The sequence below is a fragment of the Lathyrus oleraceus genome, chromosome 2 (genome assembly GCF_024323335.1).
Source record: "Lathyrus oleraceus cultivar Zhongwan6 chromosome 2, CAAS_Psat_ZW6_1.0, whole genome shotgun sequence".
Classification (NCBI taxonomy): domain Eukaryota; kingdom Viridiplantae; phylum Streptophyta; class Magnoliopsida; order Fabales; family Fabaceae; genus Lathyrus; species Lathyrus oleraceus.
In genome coordinates, this window is record NC_066580.1 from 109,478,097 (window position 1) to 109,498,142 (window position 20,046).

Below are 20,046 nucleotides of genomic sequence, written 5' to 3' on the forward strand. Positions count from 1 at the left end.
TACTTCCGATGATAATTCACACACAAAATCAATTGAGACAATTTGTCGAACACCTAGTGTGCAATTGATATTATTTAGAATTTTGGGTAATGCTAACTTGTGCCCCAAGGGCACATGTTAAGAAACCCACAAATAGAAAATCTGTATTGAAAAAATAAATAAAATTATTAATTATAAATTTCTAATAAATTCAATATACAATTTCCAAGAATTTATTTCTATATTTATCTCTTAACTTATGCCCTTGGGGCACAAGTTAGCATTACCCTAGAATTTTATGTGGTATTGCTGATCTTAAAATCCAATCACATCCTAAAGGATTGTGATCAACTTAGCAACACCTATTTGAAAATGTAATAAAAAATATTATCAAAACGCGTTGATCGCACGGTCGATGAAATCAACAATTCACAAACGGAAAATAAAAAAAAATAAAAAAATAAAATATATATATATATATATATATATATATATATAATATATTATATATATATATATATAGATATAGAGAGAGAGAGAGAGAGAGAAGAGAGAGAGAGAGAGAGAGAGAGAGAGAGTACATAAGAATTTGTTTAGACAGTTCCCCAATCGATCTCACTATGGACACGTCTGCCCTAAATTCGAACTCGAATTGGGATAGTGAAATTAACCTTACTTTGAAAATGTATGTATATAAGAGAGATATAGAAATTCAACCCTAAAAACCCTAATTTTGATGTTGATGATGACACATTCTCTTCCCTTGATCAAAACTTGATCAAGTAACCCAACAATGTCAGTTTGACTCACCGTCTCACGCTACATCTTTGCAAGAAACCCCTTGTTTTTCACAGCTTTCACTCCATCGAATCCAAAACGCACAATTGTCGAAACCCAAGATTTACTAATGCGATCCACCGTCCCACGCTACTCCTTTGTAAGAACCTCCCCTTCATCAAAGACTTCACTCGACCAGATCCGAATCGCGTAATTTTGTCCAAAACCTTCAAACTCTAAATGATCTTGAAGGAAAAACCCAACTCGACTTTCTTATTTGAAACCCTCAAAGATCTCAACCCAATTTACAATACAATCAACCTAAATTGGACGTTATCAACCATAATTCTAGATGACACCCAAACAAAGAATGACTATGTGTAGTTTGTTTGTGTGTGTGCATAGAATGATGTTGAAGATGATGAGAATGCTTTAAAATCCTGGTTTTGTATAGGTTTTACTCTCTATAAATCTTACTAGAAATGATGCATGTTTGAAGTATATATATGTAAACAAGTATGAAGTAAAAGAAATGCAAAAGGAATAGAAAATAATGCAAATTTTCAAGATTTTTAATGTATGTGTCGACCTATGTAAGTCATGTGTCAAGATATACGATGCATGTGCCGACCTGAAGAAGCATAAAACATTTTCTTAATGCATGAATCTTTTCTAAACCATTTACAAACATGTTCATACTTCCTAATGCTAAAATGCACAACTAGACTCAGATGATACCGTCCAATGTACATAAATGCTAAAGTATCATAGTTTTGACATCATACAAAATACATCTAACAAAAAATTGCAGTCACACAAACTTCATGATTCAATTCTTTGGTTTCCAAAACTTATCCAATCTTTGATAATTGATTCCAATCTTTTTCTTTTTTGATCTTTCTTCTAAGACAGCCTGTTGTCTTTATCAATATAAAATTAAGAAGGATGAATATATTTTCTTCACAGTTGACTCACAAGAATGTTGCAAACATTGTTTACCGCTTCAACAAATTTTTTTTTGTTTTTGTTTTTGTGATAATTCTTATGGGATTAGGTGGGTGTGAGGATGAAGAAATGTCAAAGGATTTTTAAGTAATGACGTGAACCATCGTGGAACAAACAAGATCTTTAGATTAATGAAGAGATTCTAGAATTGCATGAAGATCAAGAGTGCATGCACTTTATCATCATAGTGCATGCACAATATTCTTTATATCTATTCTTTGCTAAAAGACCTAGTTCAATCAATTTTTTTTATAGATTAATTACAAACGTAATTAATTTTGTTAAAATTTCTACCAAAGATTTATAATAATAATAAAAGTGAATTTAAAAAAGAACTATAATTATTTTCTTTTTAAAATTTTAATATAGACGTGTCGATATGAGTCCACGAAAGCAACCGAGTACTAGTAGTTTAATGAGAGAAAAAAAACACAAAGTAAACATTATGTGTGGGATTTATTGTTTTAAAAGCGAGTTCAAGAGTCAAGACCCATGAAAGCAACATTGAACTACGGAAGACCAAAAACCCCAATCCCTCTCAAAGCTTCAAGAATGTCAAGTATCTCGGTGAGTTTTCGGTTGATTGTTGTTATTTCTTCATCACAACTTTGATTTCTCTCATTTTTTATATCATAGATTAATGTTGTAATTTGTTTGATCACTGATTCATTGTTAGTCTGATCGTGTAATGGAGCCATGCAACATAGACTCTGAAAAGAGCGTTGATTCCACAAAAGAAGTTCGTATGAATAACTCACTGCATGTCAAGATTTCCAACCCACACGCATTTGATTGTTGCGTTTGTCTTCACCTCTTGACCATTCCCGTTTTTCAGGTTACCATTTCAAACCTTTCCTTTTTCTTTGAGAATAGTTAACTTGTTTTCATACATGCATCATGTTTCCTGTCATTAAAATGTGATACTCTACTTAGTTAGGGTTTTGATTATAATATTTGTAACAATGGCCTTTGAGTCTTTGATTAGTAAACTATGAATGTCTTTAACATGTGAAATATGCGTACTTCTAAAATGGTAAAGTACCAGAACCGCACCAGATACTCATTATTCGGTTTTGAGTGAAATTTGTGATTTTCTCATATATCAGTCTAATATACTTATGAATTTTAATTTCTTTCTTAATGTATCTTAACACTATTTTAGATTTTTTAAAACTTTTGTAGAGATGTCATATTGTGAACCGAACAATATAGTTCTTACCTTAATTTTTTTAAAAATGCAGTATTCCGTACGGGTACCAGGAGGTACCCCAGGTAGCGTACCCGTACGTATGCATTATAGTCTGATACGCACTTGTTGGATTGTTTCCCTAAAATTCGATATAAAATACACAGCTACCAGCTATACTGTTCTGGGGACTGGCTGCAATCCCCCTCTTAAATGCACAGATTTTGCAGAGAAAACAAATTGGGATGCTTTTGAATGCATAACATGCTTTTAAGCCTATCAAAGAAACATCTTATTTTATTTTGTTCAAAGTCTAATTGATCATTAATTTTTATGTTGCAATTCAGTGTGATAATGGTCATATTGTTTGCTCAACTTGCTGTGATAAACTCGGGAACAAGTGTGACAAGTGCTCAAAACAAATTAGCTTAAAACCTTGTAGAGAATTTGAGGATCAATTGCAATCTATCAAGATGTCATGCCCGAATGAAAAATATGGTTGTAGGGAGACAATTAGTTACCCTAGAAAGAGAAAGCATGGAGAAGAATGCATCTATGTGCCATGTTATTGTCCCCTTTCAGGTTGTGATTTGGTTGCCCCATTAGAAGTGTTGTACAACCATTTCAACCGTGAACACTGCGATTCTCTGATTGAATTTTCTTATGGCCACCCCTTCGTTGTCTCCTTGAAGCCTAATGATGGAGCCGTGGTTCTCCAAGAGGAAAATGATGGCAGACTATATACTCTCAATAATAGTATTGTCATGAATATGGGAAATGCAGTCAATATTAGCTGCATCGATCCTAACTCTTCTTCCGAGTCTGGATATAGTTATGATATATTGGCCAAGTCTAAGTTTGGCAGTCTGCTGAAGTTACATTCTTTTCCGAAGAATGTCCAACAGGCTACTCTAGCAACTCGTTCATCCGAGTTCCTCGTGATTCCAATTGGTTATTTTAGTTCTTCTGATCCTCTCAAACTAGAAATATGCATAACCCCCAAGGTACCTCCTGTTTTCTCCTTTTCATTACTTTACTAGTTTATTCATGAAATTAATCCGGTTGCCTTGTTGAGCTGTAATAAGAGTTGCAAGAGCTTTTGTTTTCTTTCTATCAGTTTTATCATTAATTAATGTGTTGGAAATTGCGGTGCAGGTGAAAATACTCATCGAGACCCTGACTGGAAAGGTGATCACCCTGATGGTTGAAAGTTCTGATACGATAGCCAATGTTAAGGAGAGGATTCTTGACAAGGAAGGCTTCCTGGTGCACACGCAACGTCTGTACTTTGACAATCAGCAGCTAGATGACAGCCAGACCCTTGCCAATTACAACATCAAAGAGATGTCAATGCTTCATCTCACTCTCTGCCTCCCCTAGAAGTTAAGATCCAACATTATACTTTTGCACCTCATGTTTAAGGATCTGATTTGTGCTTTTTTGTGTTTATTTTGCTTGAGCCGTGTAATGATCTTTTGCTGGGTGTGATTTTCTGTAACTGAAGAAATAGATGTAGGTTTAACATTAGCTCAAATTGTAGTCTATTTCTCTTGCAAAAAGATGTAATGACTCTTGTAGTATAGTCTTTTTGAAGCTTAATACAGCACCAAAGTATTGTATTCTGATCGATAAGAAAAAAGTGATTTGAATCCACTCCCTACGTCTTAAAAAAAGTGGTGAACATAAAAGAAATTAAGAGTTATGTATGATTCTGTGAGTGTGGTAATTTACATAGTTGAGTTATGCAGGGTAGAGGTAGAAGATAAAATGTTTTTTTTTAATCTATGGAAGAGTATGATATGGTTGGTTAACACAGGTTTTTTCTAATCAAAGGTGTTAGGATGAAATTCTGCTAAGGATGAAAAAGGTTTTTTTTTTACCTATGGAAGAGTATGTTATGGTGTGAGGATGAAATTCTGAATATGGGAAATTAATCGAAGTGTTAGATGAGGAAGAAGAGAAGGGAGATTATAATAACTCAGGATCAGAATAATGAATTCAGTTTTAATTTACCATTAAATGTCAATAATGACAATTTTTAATAATGGAGTAAAAGGAAATAAACCTTATGATAGATGTGGTGTGGCTTGGAGGCAAGTATCAACAACATTACTAATGGTTCTTAGTAGTAGGCGGAACAAAAGAGCTTTCCAAATTTCTAGAGAACATGTGTGTTCATGCTCAAGACATTCCAAGGGTGGGTGAGACTTGATGCAAAGACACAAATGTTAGGTCTAGTCTCTTAAGTTGAGATCGTGTTAGAACCAAGATTGTTTGAGAATCAATCATTTTTAATGTTAGATTTTGGTGATAGTTCATAACATGCAACATAAAGTTGAAAGTTGAGAAGATTAAAATTAATTAAAGTGGTTTCAAATGCCCAACATGTAAGAGTGGTATAGTGAAGCAAACTCGTGTGCAGATGCTCTTGCAAAAGTGAGAATTGAAAGTATAGATGCTCTTGCAAAAGCGAGAATTGAAAGTATAGATGCTCTTGCAAAAGCGAGAATTGAAAGTATGTAGAAAATAGTTTTTTGAGAAGATACTCCGAACTTCATAAAGTCATTGATTTATTTGGATGCTAAAAGAACTTTATTTTATAGGTTGGAGAAGATACTCCGAACTTCATAAATGTTGGTGCGCAAGAGGAATAAGATGAAGAAGATGAAGATGGAAGAGAGACAAGAGAGAGATAAAAGTTCTAACAAACTCTAATAGAAAAATTGAAATTTTGTTATTGATCAAAAGTCTATTACAAACTAAAACCACATTTGGTTTATATACTAACCAAGACAAAATACAAATTTAAATGCAAGCTAAATTAAACTTAAACGAAATTGAAAATGAAAATGAGTTACTTCTAACACCATCCTTAATTCATATCCAGCTAATCAAAATCAACAATACCAATTTCATTCCTCAACTAGATAAAATATTCAATCTTGATAGCCTTAGTAAGAACATCTGTCAACTGTTTCTGAGTACTACAGTGCACGACTTCAAGCACCTTATTTTGAACCTGGTTCCTCAGAAAATGAAACTTCGTGTCAATGTGCTTGCTTCTTCCATGAATCACTGGATTCTTGGCAAGGCTTATAGCTGATTTGTTGTCAATCATCAACTTCACAGGCTTTCTCACCTTGATCTTCAGATCCTGCAGCAAGTTCAGAATCCATACAACTTAACAAGTAGTCAAAACACCTGCAATGTATTCAGCTTCACAGGTTGACAATACAACCACTGGTTGCTTCTTGGAGCACCAAGAAATATGACCTCCCATATATTTGAACAAATATTCATAAGTACTTCTTCTGTCAACTCTGTCTCCACACCAATCAGAGTATGAATAACACATCAGCTCTGAATCAGTTTCAACACCAGAAGGGAATAAAACTCCATTTTTCAGAGTCCCCTTAACATACCTCAGTATCCTGACAATCACTTGTTAGTGTGACCACTTTGGTTTATTCATAAACCTACTCACCGCTCCAACTGCATAGTAAATATCAGGCCCGGTATTACAGAGATATCCCAATGAGCCTACCAACTGTTTAAAAGTTATAACATCTACATCATCACCCTCAACATCAGAATCCAACTTGTGATTTGTCTCAACAGGTGTGATTACAGACTTGCAATTCGTCAACTCAAATTTCTTCAGAAACTTAAGTTCATACTTCAGCTGATGCAATATTATACCCTTGTTAGATTACGTAATCTCCATCCCTAAAAAATATGACATATTTCCTAGATCATTCATCTCAAACTCATTCATCAACACCTTCTTGAACTTAGCTATCTCATTTGAACATCTCCCTATTAGCAATATCTCATCAACATAGAGACACACCAAAATCATATTGCTATCAGATGTATGCTAAACATAAACACCATACTCCATCTCACATTTCCTGAATCCTTGAAGTTTGAAAAATGAATCAATTTTCAAATTCCAGGATATATGAGCTTTTTAAGTCCATACACGGCTTTATGTAACATATACACCATCCCTTCATGATTCTTTTTCACAAATCCAGGAGGTTGTGATACATAAACTTCCCATTGTAAAGGACCATTCAGAAATGCATATTTTACATCTAAATGCATCAAAGGCCAATTCCGATTAGCAACTGTTATAATCACCCGTCTGATTGTTTCATTTCTAGCTATAAGAGCAAACACTTCAAAGTAATCTAGTCGAGAATTTTGTAGGATTCCTCTAGCTACTAACCTTGCTTTATGTTTGACAATTGATCTATCTGAATTTAGTTTCACCTTGTAAACCCATCTGAAAATGATCGATTTCTTATACTTTGGAAGCTTAGTAAACTCCCAAGTCTTGTTTCTTTCTATAGTCTCAAGTTATTCTTTTATGGCCTTCAGTCACACTTTTATGGTTCTTAGTAGTAGGCGGAACTGAAATTCTGGTGTAGTGAGTATTCAGATGTTCTACTTCAAGTCATGACATCTGATCTAACATTGTACCTAATACAGCAAGACAGTTATTACACTCTGTACTAATGTGCACCCTTTCACAGTGTCACATCCTCTCCTTCTATGTCATCCTAGAATGGAGGAACACTTAGTTATGTGCACCATAACATTCACTACTGTTGTTTTCCTACACAGTTATCAGCACGATGTCTAAATCCTGTTTTGGACATCATCTGTTACATTGTTCCAGTTTGTTGGTCATGTACTTGTATTTCCTAGATTAAAGGTTGTAACAAGTTAAACTAATCTCCACTTATTAAGGAGCTAACAAATAGATTATTTGTTAGGTTCATTAATTGTAGCTTAGTTGTTAGTTTCCTAGATTTTAGATCAACTGGTGGATTCCTGAAGAATAGCCTGAGAAAAATCCTGAAACAGAAAACTAACCATCCAACAATTTAGCATATGCAGTCGTGAGTGAATGTCACAACATTCCGTTTGACATCCAAGTCCAGAACCCTATGCTAAGTCTGTTTGGTTCCTGAAAACAGACTGTGCTAAATTTGCTGTACTGTAAAAGACCAACCAGTCTCTACTTCAGTATCAGCTTACTGGAAGAACTGTCAAGACATCCAGTTTGACAGTTTCACAATGATCTTTTAGCCAGGTCTGTTGTGCTCTTGAACTCCAGACTTCACTACATACTGAACTGAATTCATCAGCTTATTAAACAGTATGTGCTGTTGTTGATGAATGTCAAAACATTCTGATTGACATTCCAACAGAAGGCTATGTATCAGGTCTGCTATTATCTTGATGAACAGACTGGAATACATGCTTAGTTATGGCAGACATGATTATATCATACAGAAGGAAAACAAACACAGGAAATTGTTAACCCAGTTCAGTCCAACATGACCTACATCTGGGGGCTACCAAGCCAGGAAGAAGATCCACTATTAGTAGTATCATTTCAGAGTTAAACTCCCCCGTTTACAACTCATCACTTAATCCCTACCCAATGCAATCTATACCTAGGAACTCCTAGATAGAAACCTCCAGTTTCCATTCCTATCACTACAAATACAATGTAATGTGCAAACACCTTGAACTTGCTTCACAGCTTCATTCAAGAACATAATCACTCTTGCCTACAGGCTTTGAGTGACAAACACTCTCAGGTTTACCACTGAGAAACACAAGGTAACCTTCCCACAGATTGGGAGGTTTACCTTACACACACCCCTAAAAATTCATTCTAAGAGGCTTACAAAAACTAGATTACAATCAGCTATTTATAACCTAATCACCCAACTGGATTTGGGCCTTCAGAAAACTGCAGCAGACTTGTTCTTTGCTGTTGCAAATTCAGCAGAAAAATTCTGCTACAAACAAGGTCTTCAAGTTCCTAAACTCTCTCCATATATATCTCCATGTTTAGAGCCTATATATATTCTGATTTAGTCTTCAAGACCTCCACATGGGAGTTAGGATATTCACCAGATATCCTTGCTGATCCCATGACATATACTGAATTAATTAATTCAGTTTCCTACACATGTGCGATGTCACAGACCTGATGTCGTGACATCGTACATGACATGTTGGTCCAGATGTTGAATTTCTTCAACCCAACATATTAAAACAACAGAGATGATTACATTATTTGTTTTCTAAAATTAATGCCAATCCTAAGGAATCAACAATCTCCCCCTTTGGCAAATTTTAGCTAAAACAAATAAACAATACACTGGACAAAACATCCCAATTTGGGAATGCTCTTCATCTCCGTCATTGGCTCCACCACCACAAACACCAAAGTTGGTGTACATAGGGAAGAAGGGGGACAATACTCAGTTGTACCAGAACCCTTCCCCTCAACCGGAGAGCTTCCAGAAGAATATGTAATGCTGAGTACATAGACAATGTAACTCAGATCACAAGGCACAACTGTCTTCTTAACTCAGATCACAAGACACAAGTGGTAAACCCAGTTGGTGGATTTTGTGCCTGATGCCAACTTCTGTTTGCTGCCACATCCACAGTTGGCTTTCTCAACCCTAGGACTATATTTTCTCTCCCCCTTTTTAGCTAAACATTTGTAAAGGCACCCTTCACAAAACCAGATCCAGGCGCAGCTTGCCCAAACCTTAACATACCCCATGATTCTGAGAATGGAGTGATTTTCTTGTGAGAGGAAGAGGGCTATTGCATCCTTTAAATAGTCCAGCCCGTGCCTAGGAATTTCCGGTAGAAATAAATGCTTGGTCAAGATGCATTTATTTTTGCTGAGAAACAGTCAGAGAATCACCAACAAAATCTCAGACTATCTTTGAATACCTTTTATAGCTCTTGACTGTTTCTTTTCCAAAACAGCCGTTCCAGTGCATGGAGACCATTCCATATATGCAGTCAGACACGTTGCACGCGATGTCTTAACATTCCTGCATTCAGCCAGTATTCAACAAGACCTCTGTCATACCTCCAGTAGATACTTGACACCTAGCACTGCTACAACCAACTTTTCACACTTCAGTTGATGGTTACTCCCCCTGTACCACACAGCTGTAGCCAACAGGCTTATTCTGGTTTATCAGACTTAGCCACATCACCCTTATAATTCCTAATGTCTTTAAGATTCAGAAGGAATTAACAGCACTGTCCAGGGCAATGTCATGACATCCGGTCAGACATTCTTCTGCTCACTCAGCCTTGCTGCACATCACAGCATCCTGATAACTACCTAGTCATCTGGGAACACATAGACCACAAGCTTGGTGATTGCTTGCAGCACAAAGGCACAACTCCCCCGGTCATGGACCACCTACTCTCTTGGAGGTCACACATATCCAACTTGGTTGGACCTTCACCTTCTTCCTGATTCAAAAAGAACTCAACCCACTTGATGAATGGAAAACATAAGACTCATCTTCATGTCTTCAAGAGCGCACCCTCTGATCAACCCTCTTGGTTGAACACATCCACACCCAGAGTCAATCTCTCTTCTAACCAGAACAGACGGCCACTTCACAAAATGTTCTAACATTCGTTAGGACATCCATCACACATAACAGGGAACACCATCTGATAGTCTTCAGATATCACTGAGTCACCAGCTTGATCAAGAAGAACCCAGACATAAGTTGGGACATAAACCTTTTCATCCCATTACATGAGATAATCTTCCATAGATGACTCAGAACTCCTACCACAAGCTCCAAGGGATGAATAGAAAACTTCTCCTTTTGTCTTTAACTTAATACTTTTCTGTTCAAAAGTAATTTGTCTCAGACTTTCCTCAAGACTAATCAGCTGCCTTATGTTGATTACCTTGATTCTTCGAACTCACTTCTGAGATAGACCAAATGCCACTGGTTGACTACCTCCTTCATGAATCCTCATATGAAAAGGTCAAATGCTGCTTTTTGACCTCCCCAAATTTATCAGACTTCTCCCAAAGATATTCTGACCTTTCAAGTGAGACTAGAACTTCAAGCTTTTGAAGTATCCAATCTACAACCCTGTAGACCTTTCTATCTCAAGTTGATGTGCCACTTCACCAACTAAGCGTCTGATGTTGAACCAAATGTCACAACATTGTGTTTTGACATCTAGCTGTTGAATTCAGCTCCTTCTTCTGCCACTTGAAAGAACTTCCTCCCTTCACAGAACAAGAGTTCAATGTTCTCATAGACTTGATTGTGGAACCAAGTTTGAGTAAACAACCTCCATCCTGCAGGTTTGCAGTTAAGTCATCCAAGCTCACACCTTGATGAATCACTGCTTCTTCTCCAAAGACATCAGACACTCTGATGTATGAGTCTTCAGAAGGACCAGTTAGAAACTAACCCTTCAGCTCTACCAAGGATTCCACATCCTAAGGCAAGGCTGTTTCCATGATGTCAAGACTGCTGCCACTTGTTCTTGACTTCACAGTGTGCATAAGCTAATGCACTTCCTTACCTAGATCAGACATAAACTGATCCAAGTAACCACCATCAAGACTATGATGTCTTCTTCTTCTTGTACATACCAAGGCTGAACATGTTTCTTGCCAGGAAACCTTTTCAGAGATCATATGCTTTTGCTGCCACCAAAGAGATTGATCATAAGCCAATGTACTGTCCTTCCTGTGATTCTGCACAGGGTCTTGAAGAAGTGATGTTCCAACATCTTTAAGAACATCAGTTATCTTGAGCTCCAAGGATAATCAATTAAACACTTGCACTTGGCACAAGTAGACATTGATCTTAAATCCTTTCCCAATCATCCCTTCAGATACTTCCACCATAAGAATACTTTGAAAATACTCTTCTTGTGTCAACATCTTCTGCTTGCAAGCACCTTAATAGTCTTGAGACTCTTTCCAGATTAGATTCACCCTTAGGAATGAGAGAGATGAATCCTTCCTTGCAAATGTGTCACACATCAACCAGAACCCATGTGACACAGATCAACAGCCAACCTGACCCTAGGCTGACCGAACGTGAGGAGGTTAACCAAACTCCCCCTCAAATTATCAATCATGGAAACTCCACACCATTATCCATGCATTGTACACAAATGTCTCAACATGACATCCACCATCCCTTACCAGTGGCAACTAACTCCTCCAATCACACCAATCAGACTTCAGCTGACCATAAGTACTAGTGAGACACACAACACCAGTCGATAGTAGATATGCATTGCCAGAGCATATTACCTCAACCAACCTCTGAATCTTCATATTCTCACTCCTAGTAAGAACTGCCACTTCTGAACGTGGTGTTTGAATAACAAGATTCATGGTTCCAACCCCCTTAAATGATATCACAATCAGGTTACCCCATTATTGACTGCTAACATCCAGGAGACTTGTCTTCCAACACACCATAGTACTTCAGGGAACAACTATCCAATCCTGATCTAACTGCAGGAGTATGCCAATGTCACATCTCAACCAGCTCAACTTCTAGGGATGACCTTCTTGAGCACACACCCAGTTGACCCTGCTCTTGTCAACTTAGCACACACAGATGTCTCCTCTTCCAGGTCAGGAGTAGGTTCCAAACAGAATTATCTTATTGTTTGGACCCTAAAAACATCTGCTCTTCAACCAGTAGCTGCATACTTGTTGAACAACATGTTCTAACATCACATAGAACATTGGTTCCACCTCCTTAGAACAAACCTTCCTTGAAGGTCTTCAAGGTCTTCATATACACTACTCAAGAGAGTAAGAGAATCAGTGATTAAGTGACTCTTACCATCCTGAAGTGAGAACGTCATGATGAGTGGACTTGAGGGGACTCAAGTATCTTTGACATCTTCAGTAGATTATGATGAGATCTTGAACACAGCAGCCTTTCATCCACATGAGGGGAAACTACATCAGAGTTTGAGTTTTGCCATGTATTATGCAGCGGAAATCATAATACAACTCAACCTATGAACACACACTTCACCAGATTGGCCTCCAAGACCATACCAGGTTTGAATGTGTTTTAGTACTGGCACAACTGTCCCACACACAGGCCAATAGCCAACCTCCAGAGACAGGTACACACCATTCCTGTCATGAACAGTCCATCCACCTATTTCAAGGGACCATTCAGGGAATTACAGAACCTTACACAGGTTCCAGCTTCAGTACTAACATAACTCCTTGCCAGCTACCAGAAAGTATCACCCATGGATCTCATCCAGAGACAGAACAGGATGCCTGCTCTGATACCAATTGAAATTCTGGTGTAGTCAGTATTCAGATGTTCTACTTCAAGTCATGACATCTGATCTAACATTGTACCTAATACAGCAAGACAGTTATTACACTCTGTACTAATGTGCACCCTTTCACAGTGTCACATCCTCTCCTTCTATGTCATCCTAGAATGGAGGAACACTTAGTTATGTGCACCATAACATTCACTACTGTTGTTTTCCTACACAGTTATCAGCACGATGTCTAAATCCTGTTTTGGACATCATCTGTTACATTGTTCCAGTTTGTTGGTCATGTACTTGTATTTCCTAGATTAAAGGTTGTAACAAGTTAAACTAATCTCCACTTATTAAGGAGCTAACAAATAGATTATTTGTTAGGTTCATTAATTGTAGCTTAGTTGTTAGTTTCCTAGATTTTAGATCAGCTGGTGGATTCCTGAAGAATAGCCTGAGAAAAATCCTGAAACAGAAAACTAACCATCCAACAATTTAGCATATGCAGTCGTGAGTGAATGTCACAACATTCCGGTTGACATCCAAGTCCAGAACCCTATGCTAAGTCTGTTTGGTTCCTGAAAACAGACTGTGCTAAATTTGCTGTACTGTAAAAGACCAACCAGTCTCTACTTCAGTATCAGCTTACTGGAAGAACTGTCAAGACATCCAGTTTGACAGTTTCACAATGATCTTTTGGCCAGGTCTGTTGTGCTCTTGAACTCCAGACTTCACTACATACTGAACTGAATTCATCAGCTTATTAAACAGTATGTGCTGTTGTTGATGAATGTCAAAACATTCTGATTGACATTCCAACAGAAGGCTATGTATCAGGTCTGCTATTATCTTGATGAACAGACTGGAATACATGCCTTAGTTATGGCAGACATGATTATATCATACAGAAGGAAAACAAACACAGGAAATTGTTAACCCAGTTCAGTCCAACATGACCTACATCTGGGGGCTACCAAGCCAGGAAGAAGATCCACTATTAGTAGTATCATTTCAGAGTTAAACTCCCCCGTTTACAACTCATCACTTAATCCCTACCCAATGCAATCTATACCTAGGAACTCCTAGATAGAAACCTCCAGTTTCCATTCCTATCACTACAAATACAATGTAATGTGCAAACACCTTGAACTTGCTTCACAGCTTCATTCAAGAACATAATCACTCTTGCCTACAGGCTTTGAGTGACAAACACTCTCAGGTTTACCACTGAGAAACACAAGGTAACCTTCCCACAGATTGGGAGGTTTACCTTACACACACCCCTAAAAATTCATTCTAAGAGGCTTACAAAAACTAGATTACAATCAGCTATTTATAACCTAATCACCCAACTGGATTTGGGCCTTCAGAAAACTGCAGCAGACTTGTTCTTTGCTGTTGCAAATTCAGCAGAAAAATTCTGCTACAAACAAGGTCTTCAAGTTCCTAAACTCTCTCCATATATATCTCCATGTTTAGAGCCTATATATATTCTGATTTAGTCTTCAAGACCTCCACATGGGAGTTAGGATATTCACCAGATATCCTTGCTGATCCCATGACATATACTGAATTAATTAATTCAGTTTCCTACACATGTGCGATGTCACAGACCTGATGTCGTGACATCGTACATGACATGTTGGTCCAGATGTTGAATTTCTTCAACCCAACATATTAAAACAACAGAGATGATTACATTATTTGTTTTCTAAAATTAATGCCAATCCTAAGGAATCAACAGGAACAAAAGAGCTTTCCAAAGACATTCCAAGGGTGGGTGAGACTTGATGCAAAGACACAAATGTTAGGTCTAGTCTCTCAAGTTGAGATCATGTTATAACCAAAACTGTGTGAGAATCAATAATTTCTAATGTTGGTTTTGGTGATAGTTCATAACATACAAAATAACGTTGAAAGCTTGCAGGAGAAGATTAAAATTAATTAAAGTGACAACATGTAAGATTCGAATAGGGAAGCAAACTCGTGTGCATATGTTTTTGCAAAAACGAGAATTGAAAGTATGTAGAAATAGTTTTTCGAGAAGATACTCCTAACTTCATAAAGTCATTGATCTTATTTGGATGCTAAAAGAACTTTATTTTCTAGGTTGGATAAGATACTCCGAAAATAGTTTTTCGAGAAGATACTCTGGACTTCATAAAGTCATTGATTTATTTGGATGCTAAAAGAACTTTATTTTCTAGGTTGGAGAAGATACTCCGAACTTCATAAATATTGGTGCACAAGAGAAAGGAGATAAAGAAGATAAAGATGAAAAAAAAGAGAGAGAAAGAGAGAGAAAAGTTCCAACAAACTCTAACAGAAAAATTGAAATTCTGTTATTGATCAAAAGTCTACAAACTAAAACCACATTTGGTTTATATACTAACCAAGGCAAAATGAAAATTCAAATGCAAGCTAAATTAAACTTAAATGAAACTGAAAATGAGTTACTTCTAACACCATCCTTAATTTATATTCAGCTAATCAAAATCAACAACATAAATTCCACCCCTCAACTAGATAAAGTATTCAGTCTTGATAGCCTTAGTCAGAACATCTTCTAGCTACTTCTGAGTGCTATAGTGCACGACTTCAAGCACCCCATTCTGAATCTGGTTCCTTAGAAAGTGAAACTCTGTGCCAATATGCTTACTTCTTCCATGCAACACTGGATTCTTGGCAAGGCTTATAGTTGATTTGTTATCAATCATCAACTTCACAGACTTTCTCACCTTGATCTTCAAATCATGCAACAAGTTCAGAATCTATATAACTTGACAAGCAGTCAAAGCACATGGAATGTATTCAGCTTTACAAGTTGACAATGCAACCACTGGTTGCTTCTTGGAGCACCAAGAAACAGGACCTCTCAGATATTTGAACAGATATCCAGAAGTACTTCTTCTGTCAACTCTGTCTCCACACCAATAAGAGTCTGAATAACACATCACCTATGACTCAGTTTCAACACTAGAAAGGACAAAACTTCATACTTTAGACCATTTTGGTTTGTTCATAAACCTACTCACCACTCCAACTGCATAACAAATATCAGGTCTAGTATTATAGAGATATCTAAATGAGCCTACCAACTGTTTAAAAGTTGTAGCATTTACATTTTCATCCTCAACATTAGAATCCAACTTGTGATTTGCCTCAGCAGGTGTGATTGTAGACTTGCAATTCGTCAGCTCAAATCTCTTCAGAAGCTCGAGTTTATACTTCAGCTGATGCAAGATTATACCCTTGTCAGAGTACACAATCTCCACCCCTAGAAAATATGTCATATTTCATAGATCAGTCATCTCAAACTCATTCAACATCATCTTCTTGAACTTAACTATCTCATATGAACAACTCCCTATTAGAAATATGTCATCAACATAGAGACACACCAGAATCATATTGCTATCAAATGTATGTTGAACATAAACATCATGCTCCATCTCACGTATCCTGAATCCTCGAAGCTTGAAAAATGAATCAATTTTCAAATTTCAAGCTCTAGGAGCTTGTTTCAATCCATACAAGGCTTTATGTAAATTGTACACCATCCCTTCATGGTTCTTTTTCACAAATCCAGGAGGTTGTAATACATAAACTTCCTCTTGTAAAAGACTGTTCAGAAATGCAGATTTCACATCTAAATGCATCAAAGTCCAATTCAGATTAGCAATTATAGCAGTCGCTAGCCTGATTGTTTCATGTCTAGCTATAGGAGCAAAAACTTCAAAGTAACATAGTACAATTTTTTGTAGGAATCCTCTAGCTACTAAGCTTGCTTTGTGTTTTCCAATTGATCCATCTGGCTTTAATTTCACCTTGTAAACCCACCTGACACTGATGGATTTCTTGTCCTTTGGAAGCTTAGTCAACTCCCAAGTTCTATTTCTTTCTATAGCCTCAAGTTCTTCTTTCATGGCCTTCAGCCACATTTTCTTCCTGAGAGCTTCTTTTGTACTTACTGGTTCAGAGTCTACCAACATGGAATACTAAATGACTTCCCCATTCAGAGTTTATCCCAATATCATGTAACATGTCAATCTCTGCAAATCTTCTTAGTATTTTCCTGATTCTTTATGATCTCTGAACTTGTTCAGAATCTTCTTCAGATGTTGGAACAATATCAAGTGTTAGACTACCTTCAAGGTCTGGTCCACCTTCAGAGATATGATTACCACTAGAATTTGGATCATCATCAAAATCTAGATCAAAATCAGATTCACTTTCAGAGTCTTCTTCAGCATCAAAGTCACCTTCAGACTCTGACTCATCTTCCGAATCTTCTTCCGACTCAGAATCTCCTTCAAAGGAATATTCTTCTTCTGAATCAGAAATATCTTCAGAAGTTAACTCAGATGTGAACACTGCGCCCGAGTTGGATTGAGACTTGTTCGAATCCCACGCTTCTGGTTCTTTCACAATGACATCTCTTCTGAATTCAACGTTGTTAGTGACATGACAATAAAGCTTATAAGCACATGTACTATGGTACCCTACAAGCAACATAATTATGCTTATGTCATCAAACTTCCTTCTTTTAGCATATGGGATATGCTTATAACAAACATAACCAAACACCTTCAAATGGCTTACACTTTACTTATCTCCAGTCCACCTATCCAAAGGAACAATTTCCTTCAGATTCTTATTTGGACACCTGTTGAGCATATATGCTGCAGTGGTAATAACTTCTCCCCAAGGTGTGAGGGAGCTGAAGGTGAGAAAAACAAGAAAGGGGGGGTTTGAATTGTTTAGAAAATAAGCGCTTTTTCAAAATGAAAACCACACAATGATTTTATACTGGTTCGCTTATAACACAAAGCTACTCCAGTCCACCCGGCCAAGGTGATTTCGCCTTCAACAAGGACTTAATCCACTAATCTTGAAAGATTACAAACAACGTCTAAGAGAAAGATCTCTTAGTCCTCTCAAGTATACAGACTACACAGAGTCACTTGAGGAAATAAACAAACAATAGATAAAAAATTTATGTAATCTAAAGTGCTTCTAAGAAAGCAAATATTACAATAGTAAGAACAAAGTGATTCACGTTATAAGCAACAACTTCGTGAAGATTTAGAGAGCACGAGTGTTTTCTTGAGCGTTGATGTTTCAGTATAATTTTTCCTTGTATATGTATATGCTGAATGTTGATTTGCAGTCCTTTATATAGATCAGTGAGGTAGTAGTTGAAACTGATGAGTAATAAGATGAATTTACGCCATAACATAAATAGCTTCTGCAGGATAACTTTCTCTCCTTGAAATGACTACTTACCACATATAGTATCTTCTTTATTGAAATTGGAGATTAACGTCTCTTTTTGTATTAGGAAATCCATTTGCAAATCTTTACTTGACTATAACGTTACTCTTTCATAATTAGCAATTTTATGATCAGAGTCTTCGTGTATCTGAGAGTCTTGGAGTCTTGCTTCTGATGTTGATCTCTTTTGAGTTCTGATGGATTCTTCAGATAGCGCTGATAAGTTCTGGAGTTTAGAGATAGCGTTGATCAGAGTCAGAACTTCTAGAGCTTACTTCTTGTTCAGATGCTTCTGATACTTTGCTGTTTTGCTCAGAGTTAGACTTTCTTGAACGTGTTTCTACTTCAGATGCTTCTTATCTTCTGATAATTTGTATCTGATCTGGTTCTGTATCTGATGACATCATCAGATCTCTTCCTTCTTTCTTTAGAACCCTGCACACTTAGAAACTTTTCGTTAGGGTGCCATTTTTGGTTTCATCCTTTGTTATCATCAAAATCAAGGAATCTGTTGTAGAACAATTTTTGTTCTTACAATCTCCCCTTTTTGATGATGACAAAACAATCTTAATTAGCAGATGAAACATATAAAATATCAGATCAGATAGACAAGGGCTCCCCCTGAGATAGTGCTAGGGAGTTCAGAAGTTCTTACCAGAGCTTCTAAGTAAAGAGGTTTCTTGATACCTTCTGCAATTTCTTAAGTCCAGGTTAGATAGATTTATTTTTTAAGAAGAATATGTTGCAGAAAGCTTAAGATATTAGACAATATTTTCATCAGAGCTATTAAATATGTTGCAGAATGCTTAAGGTATTTAGACAATATTTTCATCAGAGCTAATAATGACTTCTCCCCCTTTTTGTCAGAATCAAAAAGACATAGCAAAATAAATAATTGAAGAGAAAAACATTGTATTTAGATAAAAGCACAAAGGCAACAAGAACAGGAAAAAAAAACATCAGAATCAGAGAAAGCAAACAAAAACAACAGGCAAGCAATAAAAATAAAATCCTAAGTGCCTAGGGGTTCAGAGGCGGAGGCATTCTCTGAAGCAACATAGCCAGCATGTTCTGAATGTTGTCATTGACAGTGTCTTGCTTATCCATTCTGGCACGGAGTTCATTCTGATCTTGCTTAAGTTCTTTCAGAGTCTGAAGAACCATAGGGATAACAGAAGAAGACTCCCCCAGAGTCAGAGCCTGCTGTGCTTCAGCTTCAGCAGCAGCTAGTGCTTCTGCATCCGCCAGAGCCTTAGCTTCAGCTTCCTTTAACCTTAGGATTTCAGCTTCCCTTGCTCTTTCTTCTTCCAGCCTTCTAGCCTCTTCTTCAGCTTCTCTTGCTAATCTCTCTTCCTCTAGCCTTCTGGCTTCAGCTTCGCGTGCAAGTCTTTCCTGGAGTCTTGCCTCAGCATCTCTGATGTAGCCATTTCTGACTTGTTCAGAGATGTTCTTCAGTCTAAAAGCCTCAGAGGTCATCCAGCCAATGACTCTGTTCCAGTGTGTCCTTACAGAGTCAGGATCATCACTGACTTCAGAGTTAGTGGTCAGAGACTTGACCTTTTGTACTGAAGCCCTTGCGACCAGCATGATGGCTTCCTCAAGGGTAGGTATAGAAAGGTCAGGTTCAGAGGTATGAGGTGGAGATGTTGGAGGGCTGAGATTTAGAGTTAGAGGTTCTGGTTCAATTTCTG

At 37.1% G+C, this 20,046-nt stretch overlaps 2 protein-coding genes across 2 annotated transcripts; one reads left to right on the forward strand and one right to left on the reverse strand.

Moving 5' to 3' along the window:
* Positions 1-2,180: 2,180 nt before the first annotated feature.
* LOC127118329 (E3 ubiquitin-protein ligase SINA-like 10) lies at positions 2,181-4,600 on the forward strand. Its single transcript, XM_051048502.1, has 4 exons — positions 2,181-2,328; positions 2,438-2,596; positions 3,295-3,951; positions 4,103-4,600. The coding sequence occupies exons 1-4, from the start codon at positions 2,254-2,256 to the stop codon at positions 4,325-4,327; spliced, it is 1,116 nt and encodes a 371-aa protein (XP_050904459.1). The 5' UTR covers positions 2,181-2,253; the 3' UTR covers positions 4,328-4,600.
* Positions 4,601-5,870: 1,270 nt separating this feature from the next.
* Positions 5,871-17,073, reverse strand: LOC127122125 (uncharacterized). The gene is made up of 7 exons (XM_051052516.1): positions 16,707-17,073; positions 16,117-16,358; positions 15,987-16,022; positions 15,656-15,825; positions 6,953-7,235; positions 6,432-6,629; positions 5,871-6,101 (listed from the first exon to the last, which is right to left on the reverse strand). The coding sequence occupies exons 1-7, from the start codon at positions 17,071-17,073 to the stop codon at positions 5,871-5,873; spliced, it is 1,527 nt and encodes a 508-aa protein (XP_050908473.1).
* Between the last annotated feature and the right edge of the window lie 2,973 nt (positions 17,074-20,046).